Here is a 25,273-nt window from a genome sequence, read left to right as displayed (position 1 = left end):
TTGAGCCACGGTGGCACAGTGGTTTGAGTGCAGTCCTGCAGGCTACTTCTGCTGACTGACAGCTGCCTGCACTTTGACAATTTGAATCTCACCAGGCTCAAGGTTGACTCAGCCTTCCATCCTTCCAGGGTCGGTTAAATGAGGACCCAGATTGTTGGGGGCAATAGGCTGACTCTGTAAACCGCTTAGAGAGCTGTAAAACACTGTAAAGCGGTATATAAGTCTAAGTGTGTGTCCAATCGCACTTGGCCAATAAAGAATTCTTTCTTTCTTTCTGTCTGTCTGTCTGTCAATATCTATCTATCTATCTATCTATCTATCTATCTATCTATCTATCTATCTATCTATCTATCTATCTATCTATCTATCTATGCCAGGGAAAAGTTCCCCTAACAATGGAGCAAAGTTTGCGTGGTATTCTGGACACCCTCGGCCGTCTCTCTGAGAAAAACACTGGCACATTTCTTAACTGGGAAGGGAATCTTGTTCCCTGGTGAGACCACCAAGAATCTGCTCCACTTTCTAGCTTGTATCGGTGCCCACAACACAGTGGTTTTCTGCATGTGTGCCAAATCTTGCTTGCTTCAGCTGATCTATCCTTGCTTGGCCAGGCTCTATCAGGCGGCAGGAGCCAATGATCTGTTTAGATGCAGGTAATCCTCAACTTATGACCACAACTGAGCCCATCATTGATGTTGTTAAGTGAGAAATTTGCTCAGTGAGTTTTGCCCCCACTTTATGACTTTTCTTGCCACGGTTGTTCAGCGAATCGTTGCAGTTGTTAAATTGGAAACACGGTTGTTAAGTGAATCTGGCTTTCCTATTGACTTTGCTTGTCAGAAGGTCGCAAAAGAGGATCGCGTGACCTCGGGACACTGCAACCGTCATAAATACGAACCAGTTTTCCAGAATCCGAATGTAAATCACATGACTATGAGGATGCTGCAACGGTCGTAACGATCACAATGTCACTTTTTTCAGTGCCATTGTAACTTCAAACGGTCATTAAGTGAACTGTTGTAAGTCCAAGACTACCTGGATTTGTAGGCATCGCTGGCAGCTGTCTGTAAAGCAGTGATTCCTTCCAAGACCATGATGGTGAACCTATGGCACACGTGCCACAGGTGGCACACAGAGCCATTTGTGCCGGCACATGAGCCCCAGCCAAACCTACCTGCACAGCGCATGTGCACGTGCCTCCCAGCTGACTTTCGGCCCTTTTGAGGCCATTTTTGCCCTCCCGGAGGCTCAAGGGAAGTCTCTGGAACCTTGGGAGGCCAAAAAACGGGCCGTCTGGAAATACAGGAAGTGCCGAAACTGTTGTGAACTAAAGAAATGTAATTAATAAAGATTCATTTGCCTAGCAGGATCGTAATCCTGCACGTCCTATTGGCCCATATAATGGCAAGTTATGATTGGTTCATTCCGAGCAATCTGACTGGCTGTTGGCGGGCCGCGCCAAGATTCAAACGCTATAACACTATCCATTGGTTATCCGGATAGCAGCTTACTCTATAAAAGAGTGACTGCTAGCCGGTTTTTTTTTTGTCTCTGTTATGCTTGTTATTAAAGAGCTGAAGTTCAAGGTTTACAGTCTGGTCTCCGTTCATTAAACCCATGCCTCAAACTTAACACTGGCGACGAGGATGGGATACGGAGACAAAAGAGCTGACTAAACCCTACAGAGCACCAACTGAAGCACGTGGCTGAGAGCGCATCTACATCGGCAGGATGTCAGGTGGCGCTATACCACCCGCTCCTTTTGACCCGGAAAAGGAAGACTGGGAGTCGTATATGGATCGGTTTCAAATGTTTCTAGAAACCAACAATTTGAAAGACGCAACACCCGGAAAGAAGCGGGCGGTGTTCTTGACCCATTGTGGACCAGCCGTTTTTAGGATGGCAAAGGCGCTCGCGAAACCGGCTGAGGTGAAATCAATGGATTGGGTCAACCTCGAACCTATCCTACGGGCTCACTATGCCCCCGCCATACCAACGTTGGTCCGGAGACACGAATTTTATCAACGGGATCAGCGGAAGGGTGAAAGTATTGCAGACTTCATCGCTGACCTTAGAAACCTGGGAGGCCTCTGTGGTTTTTCAGACCTAGAAGAAGCTATGCGAGACCGTATAGTTCTGGGATTAGATGACCACACAGTACAGAGCAAGATCATGGCAAAAGGGGACATCGATCTTGCAGATGCCATTGCTGACGCTACTGCAGCAGAGGCAACCAAGAAGTCGGCCGCTCGAATGCGCTGCACCAACGCACCGATCCATCAATTCGGCCGTGAAGCGATTCCACGAATATGTGTACAGGCGGCCCTTTACTCTAATTACAGACCACAAGCCGTTACTTGGCATTTTAGCAGGTGATAAACCAACCCCGCATATATTATCGCCTAGAATGACTCGCTGGTCAGAATTCCTAGCAGCCTACAACTACGTACTGCAGCATCGCCCGGGAAAAGCCATTCCCCACGCTGACGCTTTGAGCCGTTCCCCACTTCCAGAAACCATCAGCGACCCAGCTCCAACCCTCACCACGCTGCAAATTGAAACCCTCAACTCGCCGCCACTAACGGCAAGAGATATCGCTGCCGGCACAAAACGAGACTCTATCCTCGCAAAAGTCCTCAGTTGGGTCGAACGCGGGTGGCCAGTCGAAGAAACCCCCGCCATTTTTGCGCTGTTCAAGCACCGGCAAACAGAACTATTCTCCCAGAAGGGCTGCATCTTATGGGGAGATAGAGTCGTCGTGCCAGAAAGACTACAACGACTCGTGTTGCAAACCCTGCACGAAGGACATCCGGGCATCGTCCGCATGAAGGCTCTCGCTCGAAGCTACGCATGGTGGCCAGGCATCGATAAACAAATTGAAGCCTGGGTAACCACGTGTAGAAACTGCCAAGAGGTCAGCAACGCCCCACCGAGAGCAACCCCCACTGAATGGGAAACTCCTCGAGGCCCGTGGTCCCGCATCCACATTGATTTCGCGGGACCCACGAAAGGACACACTTTTCTCCTAACCGTGGATGCTTACTCTAACTGGCTCGAAATCCACAAGATGAAAAGCACGACTACTGACTCCGTTATTAAAAAACTAGATAGATTATTTGCAACACACGGTTTCCCGGACGTTCTAGTTTCCGACAACGGACCCCAGTTTACTGCTCTCACCTTCGAACAATACTTGGCGGCCCGGGGCATCCGCCATGCCTTAACTTCGCCGGCTCACCCTGCGGCAAACGGTAGGGCGGAACGGATGGTCCAATTCCTTAAAAAGACACTACAAAAAATGGATCCGGGGGACATCGACGCTAGATTGAACAAAATACTCTTACTACAACACATTACCCCCCACAGTGTCACCAACAAGACTCCAGCCGAACTTTTAATGGGGCGGAAGCTTCGCTCCTGCCTCGACCGATTACACCCGTCTTATTCGCCAGAGAAACCTTGTGGATCCAGCGGAACGTATCGCCAATTCAAGGTAGGTGACTTGGTCTACGCCAAAAACCTTTCCAGCGAACCGTTGTGGGTCCCAGCCACCGTAGTCTACCTCACTGGCCCTAGATCTTACCGCCTTAAGACGACAGACGGCAAGATATGGAAACGCCACATAGATCAACTTCGATCTCGTTTACAACCAAATATCCGCGACCCCCCGGACTTCCAAACTCAGGGGGGAGGGAATACCGAGGGGGACGAAGACCGTATAGACGACGACGTAATCGAGGACAGATGGCCACTAAACCAAGTGCTCACGCCACCTAAAGAAGGTCTGGGATCGGGGGCATCCTCCCCGCAGAGGAACACCATAGCGGAAACATGCCCGCCCGATCCAGGAATGGACTTAAGGGACCCTGATAGTGTCACGGAATCAACCCCGTGCGAAAACGAGCCTTGCATTCCACCGGAACCGAACTTTAAACATAAACCAGTGGAACAGCGGAAATCAACTAGGCAGGTAAAATGACCTGTGTACCTGCGTGATTACGTCACCCCGGCCGTCAAACAGAACCCAGGGGGGAGGGGTGCTGTGAACTAAAGAAATATAATTAATAAAGATTCATTTGCCTAGCAGGATCGTAATCCTGCACGTCCTATTGGCCCATATAATGGCAAGTTACTGGCTGTTGGCGGGCCGCGCCAAGATTCAAACGCTATAACACTATCCATTGGTTATCCGGATAGCAGCTTACTCTATAAAAGAGTGACTGCTAGCCGGGTTTTTTTTTTTGTCTCTGTTATGCTTGTGATTAAAGAGGTGAAGTTCAAGGTTTACAGTCTGGTCTCCGTTCATTAAACCCATGCCTCAAACTTAACAGAAACGGGCCTGTTTTCAGCCTCCCGAGGCTCCAGAGACTTCCCTAGAGCCTCCAGGAGGGTGAAAATGGCCTCTCCCGGGCTCCAGAGGCCCTCCGGAGGCTGAAAATGGGCACTTCCGGTATTTCCAGAAGGCCCATTTTTCGGCCTTCCGAGGCTGCAGAGGCTTCCTTCGAGCCTCCAGGAAGGCGAAAACATCCTCAAAGGGGCCGAAAATCATCTGGGAGGCATGAGCATGCGCAGTCTAGGTTAGGGGATGGGGATGTTGTGCGTGCATGTGCAGGGGGATGGCACACCACAACAAAAAGGTTCGCCATCACTGTTCTAGGACAATTTTCTCCCCAGATCTCTGGAATCTAAAGCAGAGTTCCCCAACTGGCCAGCGGGGCGGGGGGCAGGAAGGGGCGATGGCTCGCATGAGCGGTGGCCCAGATTGCGTGTGGGTGCAGCTCCATTCGTGTGAGCAGCAGGCACGCGCGCACACCACTCATGCAAATGGAGCTTGTGCATACATTTTACACTTCCAATACGTTCTTTTTTTTTTTTTTTTTTAATAAGGTTATGTGGAATGAAATAAAAGAGAATTGGTCAAAACTGTCTTTTTTTGTTAATGATAGGTCAATTCATTTGGAGCCAAAGGAAAAAGCAGCAAGTGGGGGCCTTAAAGTTTGGGATACTCTTCAACAGGGGTTCCTAACTCCCGGTCCGTGGAATGGCACTGGGCCGCAGCATGACAGAAACAGGGCCACGCCAACAAGCGACACCCCATCCATGGGATGCAGGCAGCATGCGAAACAGGTGGTATTCAGCAGGTTCCGACCAGTTCTGGAGAACCAGTAGCAGAAATTTTGAGTAGTTCGGAGAACCGGCAAGTACCACCTCTGACTGGCCCCGCCCCCATCTAGTCTCTGCCTCCCATTGAGTCCCAGCTGATCGTCTGGGTCTTCTTTGGTTGCCCTGCACAGGAGAACAGAGCTGGAAAGCAGGCTAGTGGGGTGGGGAGGGAATGGATATTTTGCAGTATCCTTCCCCTGCCACACCCACCAAGCCACGCCTACCAAGCCACATTTTGCCCACCAAGCCACGCCCACAGAACTGGGAGTAAAAAAAATTGAATCCCACCATTGATGTGAAACCACACCCCTTCTGGTCCATGGGAAAAAAACTCTCTCCATGGCACCGGTCCCTGGTGCCCCCAAAAAGTTGGGGCCCGCTGCTCTACGATAGTTTCAATGGGGGGTTGCCATGAAAGATTCAGACTGATAACCTATGAGCAACTGAGTTCCGAGGAATCCAATACTTTTCTTCATTTTCTCAATCCATCGCATAAATCAAAGGAAACAATAAAGTGTTGTCTTCTTGAACGATGAAGCAAGCTGCCGTAAGTGCACGCAGAGTGATTCACCTCTTTTCATCTCTTCTAGAAGCTCCAAGTATGGAAGATCAACAAAATGTACACATTGTTTAGTTCTTTCTTTACCTATTTAGTTAAAGTGTAGTTTTAGATGTTGAAAGTGTAGCTTCAGGCTGCCCAAATTATTTCCAATGAGCAATAATATTTCAGGTTGCATCAAAATCACAACAGCTTTTTTTTTTTTTTGGCTGCAAGGTGAATTTTGAAAGTTGCATAGTGAGCTGTAACTTTCCCTTAGTAAAGGTTACAACGACCTTTGGAAGAGAAAATTATCCAAGAACATCATTATTGTTTTGTTTCATGATGTTTCAAAAAACATCCCTTAAGGCAGGAATTCTACAAAAGCCAGCAAAAAAAATACTGCTGGAACCAATTCTGAAAATTGCCGGAATCACAGAACCAGTAGTAAAAAAATTTGAATCCCACCACTGTTCCTTTGTTTGATTGTTCTCACTGTCAGAAAATTTCTCCTTAATTCTAGGTTGAATCTCTCCTTAATCAGTTTCCATCCATTATTCCTTGTCTGGCCTTCAGGTACTTTGGAAAAAGCCCTCCTCTCTGTGTCAGCCCCTCAAATATCAAATATTGGAAGACTGCTATCATGTCTCCTCTGGTCCTTCTCTTCACTAGACTAGCCATGCCCAGTTCCTGCAACCGTTCATCGTACGTTTCAGCCTCGAGTCCCCTAATCATCCTGCTTGCTCTTTGCACTCTTTCTAGAGTCTCAGCATCTTTTTTTATAGGGTGGTGACCAAAACTGGGTGCCGTATTCTAGGTGTGGTCTTACTAAGGCTTTATATAGAGTGGTATTAGTACCTCACTTGATCTCGATTGTATCCCTCTGTTAATGTAACTTAGGGCTGCATTAGCTGTTTTGGCCACTGCTACACACTGTTGGCTCATATTTAATTCAATTATTTGAATTAATAGAATTAATTTACTTTGGAGGATAGAAGATAAACTCGATCTTATCTATGCATTAAGAGCAGGCATAGACACATAGTTCTCAAACCAAGTATGTATTCAGATTTGGAAGGGCATGCCTGACATTGTGAGTATTGCAGAAGCTTACATCAGGAGTTTATGAAAGCCCAGAAGCCACTGATCTTGTTGTTCTTTACTGTGTCTGATACTTTTCTTTATGAAAGAGGGGGGGAAAGTTTCTCTGTGCAACTTCATAGTATCTCATAGTAACTGCATAAATATAAATGAGTAACAAATACACATGCATGTGTGATTACATAGGTAAAGTATGTAAAACAGTAAATATCTGTTATTTAGTTATTGTCCTTGTGTACATAGCACAATTAAAAATATTAGATACAAAAGGTTTTTGTCATGCCTTGGAATCTGATTCAGAACGGGAGGCCAAGCAGCTTACAGGGAGTGGGAGTGTGGCTCCGTTGACTGTGGAAGACACTGGAGAAGGGCAAAGTCTGGCTGGGCAGAGCAGGGGAGAGGTAGAGCAAGGGAGAAGGAATTCGGAGGAAGACTCAGGGCCACCCCCTCTTCATCCTAGGGCATGCAGAGAGGAATGGAGAAGGGAGCAACATGAGTTGTGTGGCTTACAGGGGAGGAAAGGGCCCTGATTCCCTTCATTAGCTGCAGCCGGGAACAAGGTGTTTAAAAAAGGAAATTGCGCACAGCAAACTATTGAGAGCAAATTGTGAATTATCTGGTATTGTCGAGGCTTATCAGGGTTCCTGGCATCTTCCCAATTGTGTGTGTTTTGCTGGCCTTTCAAGTCTGCAATTCCTTCTCCTGCCCTGTCAAGTTAATTACCGCAGCATGGTTTGTTGGATTTTTATTTACAGCTTGTATGTACTTTGTTTTCGGACTGAATTTCCTCCACTTAAACACTGTTCTTGGGAGAGTTTTTTCTCTAGCCGAAGGTAACCTGGACATTGGGGGCAAAGTTGGAGGTACTAAAAGGACACTTCTTATTTATGTGACTGTGTTCCTTTGTGCCATGCCCCTTTGGGTCATCACAGGTTTTCATTAAGTCATAGCTGCTCTTAAGCTGAAATGCTTTTGGAGAAGAAAAAAGAATCAATTAGATAAAACTGCCTATTAAGAGTACTAGGTGATTATTGTGTAGAAGAACAATGTTTATACAGCGAATTGTTTAGGCTACATTAAACATCTATTAAATGTGCGGCAGATTCAAAACTAATACAAACATAGTGTTGTATCTAGAATTAAAACTCTAACCACAAATTGAAAATCTAAGGTAACATCAACTTGGTTTCAGAAAAGAAAATCCTGTTCATTAACATCTGAGATGACCACCAAAACAATGCTTACATTGTCACCACTATTGACCCAATTGGTCCAATTTTAGGGAATTTCCCACTGCATATTAAAAGAACCTCTTGGAGTTTACAGAATCACCTGACTATTTTGTGGTTGAGTGTGTCCTCCAAACACACTCCTCCTGTTTCAACCTGAGTTCTAGAATTCTAGGTCACACTCTAGTTTTCCAAAATGTTCCATTCCGAATCTAATGTTTCCCATTAGTTTTCCTGCCGTATAAAATTTAGGGTTTTTCTTTTCTCCAGTTTTCTTACCTTCCCACGTCAGTCTGCACCCATCTAGGATGCAACACAATATATAAAGTCTCATGTTTGGCAGAATACATTGGCTGGCATTAAGTGAGCATATTCAGAACAGACTGGGAAGGAGAGATGGGTGGAGAAGATAAGTAAATTCTTGGTCTGAGGGCTTTGAGATTCCAGCCAGTTCAAAGGTGGCTGTTGTAGCTGAGAAATAAGCTGAACATTAAGGCCAATAAAGCAGAATATTCATGTCATACTGGTAGGAATGTGCTTCTACGTCTCTCAATCTCTTGCAAGTTATTTCACTTCCTCGCAATCTGTTGGTTGCAATTCCATGTTGATTACCAGAAAGTGGAAGATATCTATTCAAAACTTCGCTAGATCTATTCAACGAATGTTCTAATCCTTATTTGGAGAAAGCTGTTCTGTTGGGAAATCTCCTGACTCCCCCAAACCTCATGCTTGGTAGTACACCTAGAGGTACTCCAACACGCCCAAACACTTTCCTCTAAATGATCTGGAATCTGAAGAGACATCAACCAACTGCCTCTTAGCAGTTTGGAAGGAATGAAACAATGGAAGGGAACCAACTAACGTATTAAATTTTCTTAAGTTGGAGCCAGTGAATATTGAATTAAACTTTTCAAAATTAACGTTAACCAGTTATGGTAGGAAGGTAATTGTAAAAATTTCATATTAATGAAAGCAATAGAATTGATTCCTTCTTTGTTCCCAGGCTCATCTGTACCTTAATGCAGCAGTTAGACACCACCACCAGTTAGATCCAGTTGCCATCTAAAGAGGCTCTATAAATAATACACCATCTGAATCCGTAAAGCGTAACTATTAAGATTTTCAGGCTAGACCTGTCCTGGGCTGGCTGGATCTGCTAAGTTGTTTGAAGACAGAGGAGGTATTCTTTGAATAAAATAACATTTACATAGAAAACAACAGAGGAGAAGCAGCTAATCAGAGAGCAAAACCCCTGCAACAAGAATCAATTAAATATTGTAGGTGTTTGCCAAATCCCTCCTTTTATATTTTCTTCAGAAGTTATATTTCCTTCCCAATAGGAGCCAAGCACCTTGCATAATTGGCTGGATGGACTGGGAACAAGCTGAATTGCAACAAGATCGAAGGAAGTGCGCAAAAGTTTATTTTTTGGCCTTGGGTGTCAAGAGAAATGGAACAGCTGAATCCACGTAGTGTTCTGGTGACCGGCTCCAATCGTGGACTTGGCTTGCAGCTGATCCGGCATCTGATAGGCAAGAGCAACCCCCCAAAATGGATCTTTGCCACTTGCCGGGACCCGGCTGGACCCCATACTCAGGTGAGACCTGGGGTGCCTTCAGTCCTAGATGAGAAGAACAAAGATTTTTTCTTTCTTTCATGGACATTTGTTTGTCTCCTAGGTGGTAATAATGCTGGCATGGTTGAGTTAGGCATGATGAAGAAACACAAGAGTTTGTTAAATGAAGACTGGTTATATTTAAAATGTCACTTTTAAAATATGTTTAAATAGCAGTGAGCTTAATTTCTCCAATCAATTGGTTAGTAGATCCTTACTCAGGTTGTATATTTATAAGTTAAATATTGCAGATATGACGAGTAGTACAGAATTTATAACAAAAGAAGGGATTTTTTTTAAAACAAATTTTATTAATTTCAAAGACAAACAAATCATCATCAACCATTACATATTTGAACCTTTTTCCATTATAAGTTTTACAAGTCAGATAAAACCTTATTTTATACAATATAATTCTATTTTAAGCCATGTCCATATGAGCATAAAAATACCTCTTATCCAATTTCTCTTTACTTCTCTTTACTCTTATTCAATTTCACTATTATTATTTCATCTATTTCTTTCTGACTTGGTTACCATTATTCTCATTCTGTATTTCTACAAGGTTTTATTAATTCTCCCCAAAACATAAACACACAACAAACAAACATATAAAAAATCTTTTAGGAAAGTAACTTGGCTCCAGGTACCTCTCTTTACATGGGCTTCAATTATATTCATGCTCATCTTACATATCATTACCTATTTTATTTACCATTCTATATCTTCTATATAAACTTCTCCACACATTTCACTCTTCTTAATTCTATCTTATTTAATCCATCTTAATTTAAATCATTATATTTGTATCTTTTGCCCATTCTTTATTATCCCTCTATCTCATTCCTTATAATAATAAAAAAAAAGAATTTCTCCTGAAATCACTAATCAGAGTATGATGCCTTTCTATCCTCCCCCTAAATTAATTAGATTAACATTTAAAATAACACCTAATACCCAATCTGATTCTGCTTGGTACATTCTATCTACTAATTTTTTTTTAATAATAATAAAAACAGAGTAATAAATCCAAAATGATTAAATACATAGTTAAATAATAAATCTAAATATTAAATCTTATAGCATTCCCATTGCTTTTTCAAAAAACAAATGCTACTATAATAGTTTTATAATAGCATCAATACCATAGTCATATTAAACTCTTTAATTAAAACTCAATATTCTAAACATTCCCTTTAATATTTTATTAAATTTTAAAATCAATCATTATTAAACATTTCAACATTTTAATTTCTTATTAACTCTTAAGCCATTCTAATTTTCTATTTCTAATACAAATGTTACAATACCATCTTATGTACCTTGCAAAATCTTTTTTAAAGAAATTGTACTTTACCCTTTGTCCCTAAAAAAAATTCCTCTTTTCCCATCTAATTTCAAAACTTTGTGGCTTTTCTCCACCTTTCCCTTTCTTTCTTCCCCCACCAAATCTTCCTACCCCTCCTTCTTCTAGCCTCTGCCTTGCTGGCATCCCTTCTCTGTTGTGTTCCCTTTTTCTTTTGTTTACTATCATTATATTTATTTTGCATCTTATTTTTCTCTTTCTTGAATGTTTTTTTAAATCTTAAATCCTTCATTTTCCTCGCTTCCTTCCTTCCTTCTTTCTTAGTTAAATTTTGAAATTCATTAAAGATGGCTTCTTCGTCTTCTTCTTCTTGTTATTCTTCTGCCTCCATCTGTTGTATTGTTTGTTGATAGTTAACCAGCGCCATTTCTAAAAAAAGGAAGGCTTTTTCCATACCATCTTTACCGTCTGTTTTTGTTTGCTCATATTCTTCCCTCGGTTCCTCAAAAGAAAAAGCCATTATAGATCTTTTCTTTTCTTTTCTTTTCTTTTCTTTTCTTTTTTCCCTCTTTCTTCTTACACCAACCAAGATATTTTTAAAAAAAAATTAAAAAAAAATAGAACAATCCCAAAATCCTCAATCAATCCAAGCCAAGACAAAGTTCTCCCTTTCTCTTCCAGGGGTAGTATCAGACAAAAGAAAAAAGAAAATCCAAATCTGTATTTTAAAGCCTTATTGGAATTATATTTCTGTCTTCAAATCCTTAAGGCATCTCCTCCAACAAAATCAGACCAGATGAATATATATATTTTTTTTAAAACAAGTTTTATTAATTTTCAAAACACACAAATCATCATTATCCATTACATGTTTAAACCTTTTTCCATTATAAATTTAACAAGTCAGATAAACTATAATTCTGTTTTAAACCATTTCCATATAAACATATAAAAACCTCTTATCCAATTTCTCTTTACTTCTCTTTGCTCTTATTCAATTTCATTATTATTATTTCATCTATTTCTTTCTGACTTAGTTACCATTATTCTCATTCTATATTTTTGCAAGGTTTTATTAATTCTCCAAAAAAAAACAAAAAAAAACACATATACACACAACACACAAAACATAAAAAAAATCTTTTTGGAAAGTAACTTGGACCCAGGTATCTCTCTCTTCATGGACTTCAATTATATTCATGCTCATCTTACATATCATTACCTATTTTATTTACCATTCTATATCTTCTATATAAACTTCTCCACACATTTCACTCTTCTTAATTCTATCTTATTTAATCCATCTTAATTTGAGTCATTATATTTGTATCTTTTGTCCATTCTTTATTGTCCCTTTGTCTCGTTCCTTATAAAAAAAAAAGAAGTTTCTCCTGAAATCACTAATCAGAGTATGATGCCTTTCTATCTCCCCCCTAAATTAATCAAATTAACCTTTAAAATAACGCCCAATACCCAATCCGATTTTGCTTGGTACATTCTATCTAAATAGTACATCCAGAATAATTAAATACATAGTTAAACAATAGATCTAAATATTAACAACAAATACTATAATAGAAATTTTATAATAACATCAATACCATAATCTTATTAAACTCTTTAATTAAAACTCAATATTCTAAACCTCCCCTCATATTATTAAATTTTAAAACCAATCATTATTAAACATTTCAACATTTTAATCTCTTATCAACTCTTAAACCATTTAAGTTTTCTATTTCTGATACAATACTACAATATCATCTTATGTACCTTGCAAAATCTTTTTGAAGAAATTATACTTTATCCTTTATCCCTAAAAAAGATTCCTTTTTCCCATTTAATTTCAAAACTTTGTAGCTTTTCTCCACCTTTTCCCTTTCTTTCTTCTCCCAACAAACCTTTCTACCCCCCCTTCTTCTAGCCTCTGCCTTACTGGCTTCCCTTCTCTGTCGTGTTCCTTTTCCCTTTTGTTTACTATCATTATATTGATTTTGCACCTTATTTTTCCCTTTCTTAAGTGTTTTTTTAAATCTTAAGTCTTTTATTTCTCTTCCTTTCCCTCTTCCTTCTTTCTTGGTCAAGTTCTGAAATTTATTAAAAATGGCTTCCTCTCCTTCTTCTTCTTCTGCTGTCTTCATCTGTTGTAATGTTTGTTGATAGTTAATAAGCGCCATTTCTAAAAAAAGGAAGGCTTCTTTCAAACCAGCTTTACCATTTTTTTTGCTTGTTCATAATCTTTTCTCAGTTCCTCAATAGAGAGAGCCATTATAAATCTTTTCTTTTCTTTTCCCCTTCTTTCTTCTTACAACAACCAGAATATTCCAAAGAGAAAATAAAACAGTCCCAAAGTTATCAATCAGTCCAAACCAAGGCAGAGTTCTCACTTTCTCCTCCTGGGGTAGTATCAATCAGAGAAAAAGAAAGTCCAAATCTGTTTCTTAAAATCTTATTGCAATATATTTTAGTCTTCAAATCCTTAAGGCATCTCCTCCAACAAAGACTTAGCATACAAATATTTTTTTTTTAGTCCTCTCTCTTCCCACTCATCGCTTAAAGCCAGTTTTCACCTAAAAAAAATAGGTTTCTTAATATCCACTTATTTATTCCGTAGGAAAGGAGGGTAAGCTTTCCTTTCAGCACCACCAAACTGCCGCTTTTTTCCTCTTCTAGAAGGTATCATTCAGAAAGTCATACTTTTCAGGAATTTTGTTAAATATGTCTTAGAGTCCTAGGAACCAAGAAAAACTTTCTCCTTTCAAAAACTTTCTCCACTTCCTCCTGCGCATTCTTACCCGGCTGCCAGCTTCTTTGTGGCGGCCATTACGGACCGCCGCTGCACCGTCTTGGGAAAAGGGGATTCTGCCGGCCGGGGAGGGGGTCTGCAACACCCCCAAACCCCTCTCCGGATCCCCCCTACCTTCAGCTGCCCCTGCAGGGCAGTTTAGCTCCGTACCCGTCCGGATCGGAGCCCCAAAAGCGGCTAGCGCAGCAGGGATCGCACAGCTTCACGAATCCCTGCCGCTCGCGAAGCCGACAAACCGGAAGTCCCCAGATGAATATATTTTTTGTCCTCTCCCTTCTGACTTATCACAAAAAGCTAGTTTTACCTGAAAAAAAAAACAGGTTTCTCAATATCCACTTATTAATTCCGTCGGGAGGGAGAATAAACTTTCCTTTCAGCACCTCAAAATTGCCGCTTATTTTCTCTTGTGGAAAGAATCATCCAAAAAGCCATAATTTCCAGGAATTATATTAAATGTATCTTAGAGTCCTGGATCAACCAAGAAAACTTTCACTCTCAAAGGCTTTCTCCTCTTCCTCCTGCGCATTCTTACCCGGCTGCCAGCTTCTTTGTGGCGGCCATTACAGACCGCAGCTGCACCGTCTTGGGAAAAGGGGGTTCTGCCGGCCGGGGAGGGGGTCTGCAACACCCCCAAACCCCTCTCCGGATCCCCCCTATCTTCAGCTACCCCTGCAGGGTAGCCTAGCTCCAAACCCGTCCGGATCGGAGCACCAAAAACGGCTAGCGCGGCAAGGATCGCACAGAGTCGCAAATCCCTGCCGCTCGCGAAGCCGACAAACCGGAAGTCAAAAAAGAAGGAATTTTAAGAAGGTAGAGATTGACACAAAATAGTATATGGGAATATTGAAGGATTAAAATTAAGATTGATAAAATGTATTAATACAAAATTATATAAGAAAGTCAACAGTATTCATGTAAAATTATTGTCATATTTGTTTTTAAAATGTAAAACACTCTGGGACCATACTGTTCACACAATGAGTTGTTTGTAACAATTAAAAATAATAAAAAATGTATTTAAAAAAGTCTTGGAATATGAAGTATTCAGTTAAGTAATCACTTTGTCGAAGGATTAGAAATGGTTGAAACCAGCTACTCGTTTCAACCATTTCTAATCCTTCAACAAAGTGATTACTTAACTGGATATTTCATATTCCAAGACTTTTTTAATGCATTTTTTACTATTTTTAATTGTTACAAACAACTCATTGTGTGAACAGTGTGGTCCCAGAGTGTTTTACATTTTAAAAACAAATATGACAATAATTTTACATGAACATTGTTGACTTTCTTATATAATTGATGTATTGAACCAGTTGAGAGTAAATTACAAAATAATAACAACAAAATGGGGAATTTTACAATTTTCTCACTGCACTAAATTTGTAGGTTTTCTTTCTTTCAGGACCTGAAGGATTTGGCTGCTAAAAACCTGCAAATTATCATCATCACACTAGGTATGTGTCCTGGAAATCTCTTCGGTCCTTCTTTAGGGGGAGGGAAAATGCTGAAATTTAGCACCAGAGTAGATCATGCCAATTCCATCAAGCATCAATTCCATACACCCACATCAGAACTGACAAACCTGGCCTTTCATTACAATTGATAGTTTAGGCAGAATTACACAAATGGATTCCAGGAACAGTTGGATCTGCTACCCAACCAAGAAACAAACCTTCTGCTACTAGGCAGGTGCATTGGAAGGTCAATATCCAAGCAGTGATGTCGAGAAGGTATGGTGAGTAGTTCCCCCCTCTCGTCCCACTCCCCACCCCCATAGTTCATGGCAGACTGACAGTTAGAGAATGCAAAGCTCAAGCGCATATGGTGGCAGTTTTGACAATGAACTTCATTTGTGGATCACCTTTTTCATATAAGGTCCTTCTTGGGTCATCAGTCAGGGGATCTGGCCTCCTTGTCTTCTGTTGATCTTTCTTCTTCATTGTCTTTTGATTGTTCAAAGCTTTAATATCTTCCTCAAAGACATTCCCCTTTGTGTTATGTGTCTTACATGTTTAACTTCATTATTTGTGTGCATCCGGTGAGCAGTGGTTTAACCGCATCTGGCACTCAAAGACATATATTTCTTGAAGTTCAGACAATGAACTCTCAACAATTTTCTCCACCAATAGCTTTGATTTTACTTTGTTCAGCCATCTGACTGTCCACAGTCCACACGATTCACAGTCATGCAAATTTATTGAAAAGACAGTCTTATTATTGTTGTTGGTGTTTGTGAGTATAATGGTTTCCATGTTAATATTTGCCATGGTCTTTCCCAAGGGAGCAGACACATCTTTACAGTTATGGCTACAGTCAGAATCTCTGGATTCTTGTGTCCAAGAAAATAAATTTCATTGCCCCTTGAAACGATCTTCAATACTTAGCAGGAACCAGATATTAATTGTGTTCAAGAAGGAATTCCTAACTTCCAGACATCAGCATATATCTAAGATGACTGAGATCTCTTTGAGCAATTTTAATTCCAATTCCTCTTGCATCTATTTAACATTTACCATGACATGTTTTCATATACAATACAACATACCCTCATAGCAGTCCATTCACTGTAGCACTCCATCTAATCCCTGCGTGGCTTGACAGTGAGATTGGCAGCATATAAATTTAATAAATAAATAAACAAACCTTAACAGCATCATCCTGCAAATTTTTAAACCCTTCCACAGGCATTTCATCACCCTCTACAACCTTTGTGTTAGAAATTGGTGTGGTTCTCATAGCACAATATCTCATGCTTGTTTGATACTGATTGATTGGCTGAATCAAAATTTGATGGGTCTGCATCATACGCTAAGCTGCAAATTGGAGGTTACCCATAAAACAGAAATCCAATCAATATTACTGTCACTTTCTCTGTCAGAAGAACACCCCCATCAGAATACTTTTTTTTTTCTAATTTCTTGCCTTGCTTTATCCCATCCCCTAGTTTAATAAAACATATGACATCAAATATTGTGTTGTCTTTACTGGCTTCATGAAGAAGACTTGCATACTTCAAAACTATCAGTGGCTCACATGTTCCTACAGTCTTAAAACTAATCCCAGGAAAGTCATTTTATAAAAGAAAGAAAGAAAGAAAGAAAGAAAGAAAGAAAGAAAGAAAGAAAGAAAGAAAGAAAGAAAGAAAGAAAGAAAGAAAGAAAGAAAGAAAGAAAGAAAGAAAGAAAGAAAGAAAGAAAGAAAGAAAGAAAGAAAGAAAAGAAAAGAAAATGCAATATCCACAGAATAGAAGTAAATTTATTGGAACACTGTGCAGTCTGCAAAATCAGATATGGAATAACCCACCTTTATTTGTTTTTTTCCTGCTGTAGACACAACTGATCCATCCACCGTTAAGGCTGCTGCAGCCAAAGTTACGGATCATCTAAAAGGGGCTGGATTGAACCTCCTGATTAATAATGCAGGGATTTTAAATAGGAGCAGCTTGGAGACTGAAACACCCGAGAGCATGGCTGAGACCTACAGGACCAATGTGATTGGGCCCATGATAGTTGTCCAGGTAAGGGCACTTTGTGGTCCTTTCTTCTTTGGGTAAAGGAAAACCTATTTAGTTGCAGGCATTTCACACAACAGATGTTGGCTTGTTTGGTTGTTGTTTTTTTCTGGACTAAGGAGTTCCAGGCTGATGCTGGAGTTTCTCCAGAGAACTCCTTGAGGGACTTTTGTCCACACTTTGGTGCATGAGCTCTCAGTGTACATAAGAAAAAATAAAATAAAATACATTCATCAGGAATCATAAGATACAACACTTAGGGATAGTCATAGGTTACTAATAAGCAGTCAAATCATACTAGAGAACAAATAAACAATATAAATTGTAAAGGTACAACAACTTGTTAATAGAATAGAATAGAATAGAATACAATACAATACAATACAATACAATACAATACAATACAATACAATACAATACAATACAATAGAATGTAGAGGAGAGAATAGAATAGGAATAGGAATAGAATAGAATAAAGAAGAGAGAAGGGAAGAGCAGGAGGAAGAGAAGGAGGAAAAAAGGAAGGAGAATAGCATAGAATAGAATAGAATTTAGAATAGAATAGAGTAGAATAGAATAGAACAGAATAGAACAGAATAAGAATAGAATAGAACAGAAAAGAATAGAACAGAACAGAACAGAACAGAACAGAACAGGAACAGGAACGGAACAGAACAGAACAGAACAGAATAGAATAGAATACTTTATTGGCCAAGTGTGATTGGACACACAAGGAATTTGTGTGGTGTAAATACTCTCAGTATACATAAAGAAAAGATATATTCGTTAAGAATCAAGAATCATAACATACAACACTTAATGATAGTCATAGGGTACAATCAGCAATCAAATCATATTAGGAAACAGTTAATATAAATCATAAGGATACAAGTGACAAAGTTACAGTCCTACAATCACAAGTGGGAGGGGATGGGTGATAAGGAGTGATGAGAAGATTAACAGCAATAGTAGTGCACTCTTTGTAAATAGTTGAACAGTGTTGAGGGAATTATTTGTTTAGCAGAGTGATGGCTTTCGAGAAAAAACTGTTCTTGTGTCTAGTTGTTTTGGTGTGTAGTGCTCTGTAGCGTTGTTTTGAGGGAAGGAGTTGAAACAGTTTATGTCCAGAATGTAAGGGGTCTGTATAGTCATAAGTTGGAAGAGATAGGGAATAGGAAGGATGAGAAGAATACTAGTAATACAGCCTTACTAAATAGTTTGACAGTGTTATGGGAATTAGTTGTTTAGCAGATTGATGGCATTTGGGAAAAATAGAATATTGATATCCAATGGATGGGAAAATTGTATTGAATGAAACAGGGATATGAAGTGGGTTCCAGGACAATTCTGATGTTGTGTTGCAAGTAATTGGCAAGTCTTTGGAGCCTGTCCATTGGGAATTTGTATCGATTGGGAGATGTCCCAGCCCTCCTTACGGAAGGTTGGAATGCCCTTCATTTGTTCCTTTCACCCTTCAGGCATTCCTTCCTTTGCTGAGAAAAGCAGCTCAAGAAATTCCCCTGGAAGGCATGAGCTGCAGCAAAGCTGCCATCATCAACATTTCCAGTGAAGCAGGTTCCATCTCAGGCACCTTTGAATGGCAGTGGGGACACATCATTGCTTATCGCTGTAGTAAGGTACAGATAAGTCTATCATCAAACAATGGCTAGATCAGTTTTGTTTTATCGTACGTATGAGAAGAGCATGCTTGAATTTTCTTATCCATCTTCCCATCATTGGGTAGCACAGTGGTTAGAGTGCAGTACTGCAAGCTACTTCTGCTGACTGCCAGCTGCCTGCAATTTGGCAGATTGAATCTCACCAGGCTCTAGGTTGACTCAGCCTTCCATTTTTCCGAGGTCGGTAAAATGAGGGCTCAGATTGTTGGGGGCAAGAGGCTGGCTCTGTAAACGGCTTAGAGAGGGCTGTGAACAGTGGTGGGGTTCAAATTTTTTTATTACCTGATCTGTGGGCGTGGCTTAGTGGGCGTGGCAGGGGAAGGATAGCGCAAAATCCCCATTCCCTCCCCACCCCACTAACCTGCTTTCCATCTCCGTTCTCCTGTGCAGGGCAACAAAAGAAGAGCCAGCCAATTAGCTCGGACTCGGGAGGCAGAGGATAGATGGGGTCAGGGCCAGTCAAAGGTGATATTTGCCAGTTCTCCGAGCTGCTCAAAATTTCTGCTACCGGTTCTCCAGAACTGGTCAAAACCTGCTGAATACCACCTCTGGCTGTGAAGCACTATAAAGCAGTATATATGTGTCTAAGTGCTATTGCTATCATAACTGGTGAATGCCTAAACCTGGTTTAATATTTCCCATTATTTCTGATGAGGAGCAGATGATCAGTGATGATAGCTCTTCAGATTCCATTAGAGACAGACAAGTATTTGGGCATGAGAATACTTCCAGATGTCACTATCAGATATGATCTTTGGGATAGCCATCAGCTTTCAGACCAGAACATGTTCCTTCAAATAAGGACAGAGAACGTGCCCTGAGTAGTTTCAACCGAAGTTTAGAGTAATTTCTTTGTCCTTCTGTCAATCAACATTGAATCACAAACCAATAAGATTAGGGGACATATCTTGAAAAAGCGGAGGAGGAGGGGATGAAAGCCCGTCAAGACAACAGATGAATGTTTTGGTTTTCCACAGGCCTGGGCTGTCCAACATATTGCCCAAGGCAGCTTTTCAGTTACAGAAGCTACCATGGAATGAGGTGGCATCTTAGAGCAGGGGTCCTTACTTCCAGATGTCGCTATCAGATATGATCTTTGGGATAGCCATCAGCTTTCAGACCAGAACACGTTCCTTCAAATAAGGACAGAGAACGTGCCCTGAGTAGTTTCAACCGAAGTTTAGAGTAATTTCTTTGTCCTTCTGTCAATCAACATTGAATCACAAACCAATAAGATTAGGGGACATATCTTGAAAAACGGAGGAGGAGGGGATGAAAGCCCGTCAAGACAACAGATGAATGTTTTGGTTTTCCGCAGGCCTGGGGTGTCCACCATATTGCCCAAGGCAGCTTTTCAGTTACAGATGCTACCATGGAATGAGGTGGCATCTTAGAGCATTCAGATGAACTTTTCATTCTATCTTCCCCTTCTCCCTCTCCCTCACAGTCTGCTCTGAATATGCTCTCCAAATGCCAGTCCTTGCATCTTGCCAAAGATGAGATCTTGTGCGTTGCGTTGCATCCAGGATGGATACAGACCGACATGGCAGGTTCAATGGTAAGCAAACAGGAGGGAGGGGAAAAAAATTTATACCGTGGACAAAAAACAAGGATAAAGTTGGCTGAACTGGGAAGGTAATGCTCCAAAGAGTTCCAGATCATATTGAAACTTTTCCTGGATCACACCATTCCAGACAGCAATCAAAAAAGAAAGTGAGCCTTTTATGGTTTCTCCACTGACATCATCTTAATTTTAGAGTCAGATGAAGCTAGAGCTATACTAAGGCAAAAAAAAAAAAAAAACCCTTAAGCTATAGAAGGTCGGACAGAAATGGCTGCTTTCAATTTTTATATGCAGGGTAGTCCTTGACTTACAACCACAATTGTGCCATGCTTTTCTGTGATTAAGTGAGACATTTGTTCAGGGAGTTTTGCCCCATATTACGATCTTTCTTGCCATGGTGGTTAAGTGATTCCCTGCAGCTGTTAAGTTACTAACACCGTTGATAAGTGAATCTGGCTTCCCCATTGCTTTTGCTTGCACAGAAGGTCGCAAACGATGACCCCATGAGCCCGAGACACTGCAACCGTCATAAACACAAGTCAGTTGCCAAGCGTGTGAATTTTGATCATGTGACCCATGATCATGTGACCCATGAAGGTCGCAATGATTGTAAATATGAAAAGCGGTCATAAGTCACTTTTTTCAGTGCCTTTTAACTTTGAACGGTCACTAAATAAATTGTTGTAAGTTGAGCACTGCCTGTAATTGCAAATAATCAAACGTTGTTAGTGTTGTGGCCAGGGGTGGGATTCAAATTTTTTAACAATCAGTTGGGTGGGCGTGGCTTAGGTGGTAGGTGTGCCTTGGTGGTCATGTGACTGGGTGGACATGGCTTGGTGCTCATGTTATTGGCTGGGCGTGGCCAACTCAATATCACTCACATCGAGGCATGCATCTCCTCGCCTGGCCTCTCATGACTGTGGGGATGCTGCAACAGTCGTAAGTGTGAAAAAGGGTCATAAGTCACTTTTTTCAGTGCCATTGTAACTTTGAATGGTCACTTTGAATGGTGCAAGCAAAAGCAAAGTGCCAGCAAAGGAGGGCAAAAAAAACTCCAGAGAAATTCCTGAGACAGGAAGTCTAGTCCTGCCAAGAATGTAATAAGGGTTAACAGAGAGGCAGTTTCTGTAAGCAACACCAGAATGTTTCCTTCCTGCCTTCCTTACAGGATTAGACCAGTCATTTCTTCTAACAACCGGTTCTCCGAACTGCTTAGAATGTTAACAACCGGTTCTAGCGAATAGGTGCGAACTGGTAGAATCCCACCCCTGGTTGTGGCCTGTCGGCTGCTGGTCCCTCTGGCAGCCAAATCAGACGAGGAGGTGGCTTGGGAGTCAGGGTCAGCATCAAGGCAAGCTGAGGGGAAGAGGGAATGGAGCTGACAGAGAGAGAGAGAGAGACAGAGGCAGAGCCTGGGTCACCTGTCAGTCTTCAGATGGAGAGTCAACAGCCACCAGGTTTGGGGATGGCTGATGAGGAAGAGGAGGAACAGCTGGGTCCAGTGCCTGACGCGTGGATGCGCAAAAGGCAGAGGAGAGGAGAGCAGTGGAAATCCGTGAGCTGATCCTTGGGATGAAAGAGCCACCGCTGCTAGCGAAACCCCATCCTAACCCTGGGGATAAAAGGCAGGGGGTGGAGATGAATAGGTGTGGCAGACAACTATTCATCTCCCTGCCAAATAGACTTTTTAGCCTGTTGTGAAAAAGAAACTTTTTTGCTGGAGCTGCTGGCGCTCCTAATAAAAGAATCATTGATTTAACTTCAGAGGGTTTGTCGTGTTTGGGGAGCTGGGTCAGAACAGTTAGTGCCAAAATCAGCCTCATATTTGTATCATATCACAGTTCCCACATTTAGGAGAAGCTTATCTTTAGCTCAAGTAAACATTTTCTCCACAGCTGTTCTGGAAGGGAAATATCAGAAAATTCCATACAAAACCCATTACTGCCTCTGCGAGAGGGATGTCATAGAAACCACCACTCATGTTCAAATCAATTCAAGTTTATTACAGTCAAAAACTAGAGTCCAGAACAAATAAAAATACTCAAGGGGCATCCAGTTAAAACTTCTACAATGAAATAATAAATAGCAGATACAATCGATATTAAAAACACATTTTGGCATCCAGTTTGTCAGTTACACACAGCCTAACTACCAGTCCTTGAACTGTGAGGCCCATAGTCATTAAATACTAAAATACAGTCTCTTCTCTAAATGCTCTACAAGGATCTTCACAACCAGATGAATAGACCCCTTTTTAAGATTTCCACGGCCCTCTGATAACTTATATTTGCTATTATACTGTCAAGAAAACAACTCTCTCTCTAAAAAAAAAAAAAAAGAGCAACATTTTGCTATACTATGCATAAGCATTATTTGTTAATAATTCTTGTTGTTAGGGGATCATTTTGCATTGTTTATTTTACTGAGTGTACTTTTTATTGGTCAATGACCGAAATAAAGTTTTGTTCTGTTTGCTTGTCTGGAACATGCTGAAGCAAAAACCACTCACACGAAATGGGGAGTCTTCAATTCTGTAAACTCCAGGTGGTTTTTGTTTTGTTTTTTTACGATGCTGTGGGAAGTTCCCTCAAATTCAGCCGATAAGGTCAAGAGGGGTTCTGTTAATTATGGGGGCATCAGAGGTACTTGCTAATGGTCATCCTCAGAAGACTTGGTAGTTCTTCTGCAAGATTTGTCCTGTTCTGACCTAGGCTTGAAAAAAATCACCAAGCAGACAAAGTCCCAACAAAACCCCTTTTCATTTGGCTAATGTGAATTCTTCTTATTCACATCCAGCAAAGTCCTGGCAAACAGTCTTTCAAGAGTGATTTACAACCACAGAGCTTATCAGGCTTGGGGAGTTGCCAGGCTGATAGTTTCCAAGCGCAACAATGCTGTAGCAGAAAATACACTTGGTAAGGAGTCAGGAACAAATCTTCACCCTAATAAATTGAACTAATTGTCTCCTGCAAACACCACTCCCCTTTCGCTCTTCTTTTATTCCCTATGGGAAGGGGCATTCATCATCCACCTGTGCCTTGATTCCCGAGTCGACCCTTGTTCCTTAACTGTTCCCTTCTAGCAGCTCTGTGCATGCGTACACTGGGAACAGGCTCCAGCTGCTCTTTTGCCCCACTGATGTCTAACTTCGAAAGCAGCTGGTAACTGTCGGACGGCCCTGGCCCCATCTCTGCCTCTGATGCAGAGCACCCATAAGAGCCTTCCCCAGATTCCAGGACTGCCCCATGTTCCTCCTCAACCTCCTCACTGTCCAAGTCCGCTGGCCACTGGTGGGCCACAACATGTCCTCTGATGATAATTTCACACCTAATAATGGAATGTTTTGTTGCTAATACACCTTGGAATCGCACCATATTACACTATTGCCTTGAATTCTCTCAGTGACATTACTACTGTAGGCTTTTAGACTTTTTCCACTATCAACTTCCTTCATCCTTTGCCTATATCTTTACAGGGATCACCTCCCCTGACAACGGAGCAAAGTTTGCAGACTATTCTCAACACCCTTGGCCGTCTCTCTGAGAAAAATACTGGCACATTTGTTAACTGGGAAGGGAATCTTATTCCCTGGTGAGACAACCAAGATTCTGCTTCTCCCCATTGCAGGATGATGTCCTCATCGAAGGCAATGCAACTTTCTGTCTTCTACCAGTGCTCACTATAGAAGATGCTCTGCTGCATGTTCTCCAACTTTCCCTTGCTTCAGTTACTCTGTCTGGTGCCCATCAAACCTTGTTCAGCAAGGCTCTTTCAGGCTGCAGATCGCAGTGATCCATCTAAATACTTCTAGATATCACTGGCAACCATTGGTAAAGCAGTGATTTCTTACTGGAGAATTTTCTTTTGAGATCTCTGGTATCTCTCTAAACCACGACAATTAAGCCTCTGAGAATCAGTTCCTGTTCTGCAACTCCATTTGTTTGGAAATGGATCTTCACTTAGGCTGTGAATTCTCTTGCCAAAATGCCACCTGGAGCTTCCAATATGTTTGTACAGGATTTTTTTTTTTAAAGATTCTATTGCATGAAATAAATGAAAATTGAGGACAAATCTCTCTTTTGTTAATGATGCTATAAATTGTCAAGTCACTAAGACATGCGGTGACCTTAAAATTTGAGATTCTCGGCAAGAGATTTGTTGGGGTCCCCATGAAAGACTGAAGTTTGTAAGCTATGAGCAACTTATGAATTCTGATGACTCTGATTGTTTTCTAAATGGCTTATTGGCAGGTAGAAGAACTGACGTTAACATCTGAGAACGTTGGTTGTGGTGGTGTCTATCGGGGCCACCTTCTAGAATAGGACTGAAGACATAGTCTTGTGGTGATTCTGGCAATTTCTTGGGGGCTGGCCCCAGGCATTGGGCTAGAAACCAGGTGAGAGAGAGTTCTAGTCCTGCCATGGGCAAGAAAACCAGTTGGGCAATTTTGGACCAGTCACTCACTCTCAGCTCAATTCAACTCACAAGGCTGTTGTTGGGCAAATAGCAGGAGGAAGGAGTAACGGATACAGATACAGATTAACAGAGTTGGAAGGGACCTTGTAGGTCATCTAGCAGTGCAACACACACCCCAAGCAGACCCTACATCATTTTTGACAGGTGACAGTCTAGTCTCTTCTTGAAAGCTTCCAATGATGAAGATAAGTTGCCCAACTCTATTAAAATAATAAAAGTGGGATTTAAAAAAAATCTAAAAACAAAGATTGCCTTTGTATTCTTGAATAGCTTTATTTTCTA

The 25,273-nt window shown here is 41.3% G+C and overlaps 1 protein-coding gene across 1 annotated transcript; it reads left to right on the top strand.

Annotated features, from left to right (window-relative positions):
• Positions 1-9,137: 9,137 nt before the first annotated feature.
• Positions 9,138-24,586, top strand: LOC113417514 (uncharacterized). Its single transcript, XM_026675945.2, has 6 exons — positions 9,138-9,628; positions 15,164-15,215; positions 17,091-17,278; positions 18,751-18,909; positions 20,399-20,509; positions 23,991-24,586. The coding sequence occupies exons 1-6, from the start codon at positions 9,482-9,484 to the stop codon at positions 24,108-24,110; spliced, it is 777 nt and encodes a 258-aa protein (XP_026531730.2). The 5' UTR covers positions 9,138-9,481; the 3' UTR covers positions 24,111-24,586.
• The last annotated feature ends 687 nt before the right edge of the window (positions 24,587-25,273 follow it).

The sequence above is a fragment of the Notechis scutatus genome, chromosome 9 (genome assembly GCF_049901735.1).
Source record: "Notechis scutatus isolate UNSWTSFEM ecotype Mainland chromosome 9, rNotScu1.2, whole genome shotgun sequence".
NCBI lineage: Eukaryota > Metazoa > Chordata > Lepidosauria > Squamata > Elapidae > Notechis > Notechis scutatus.
This window is presented reverse-complemented; position numbering and strand designations above follow the sequence as displayed.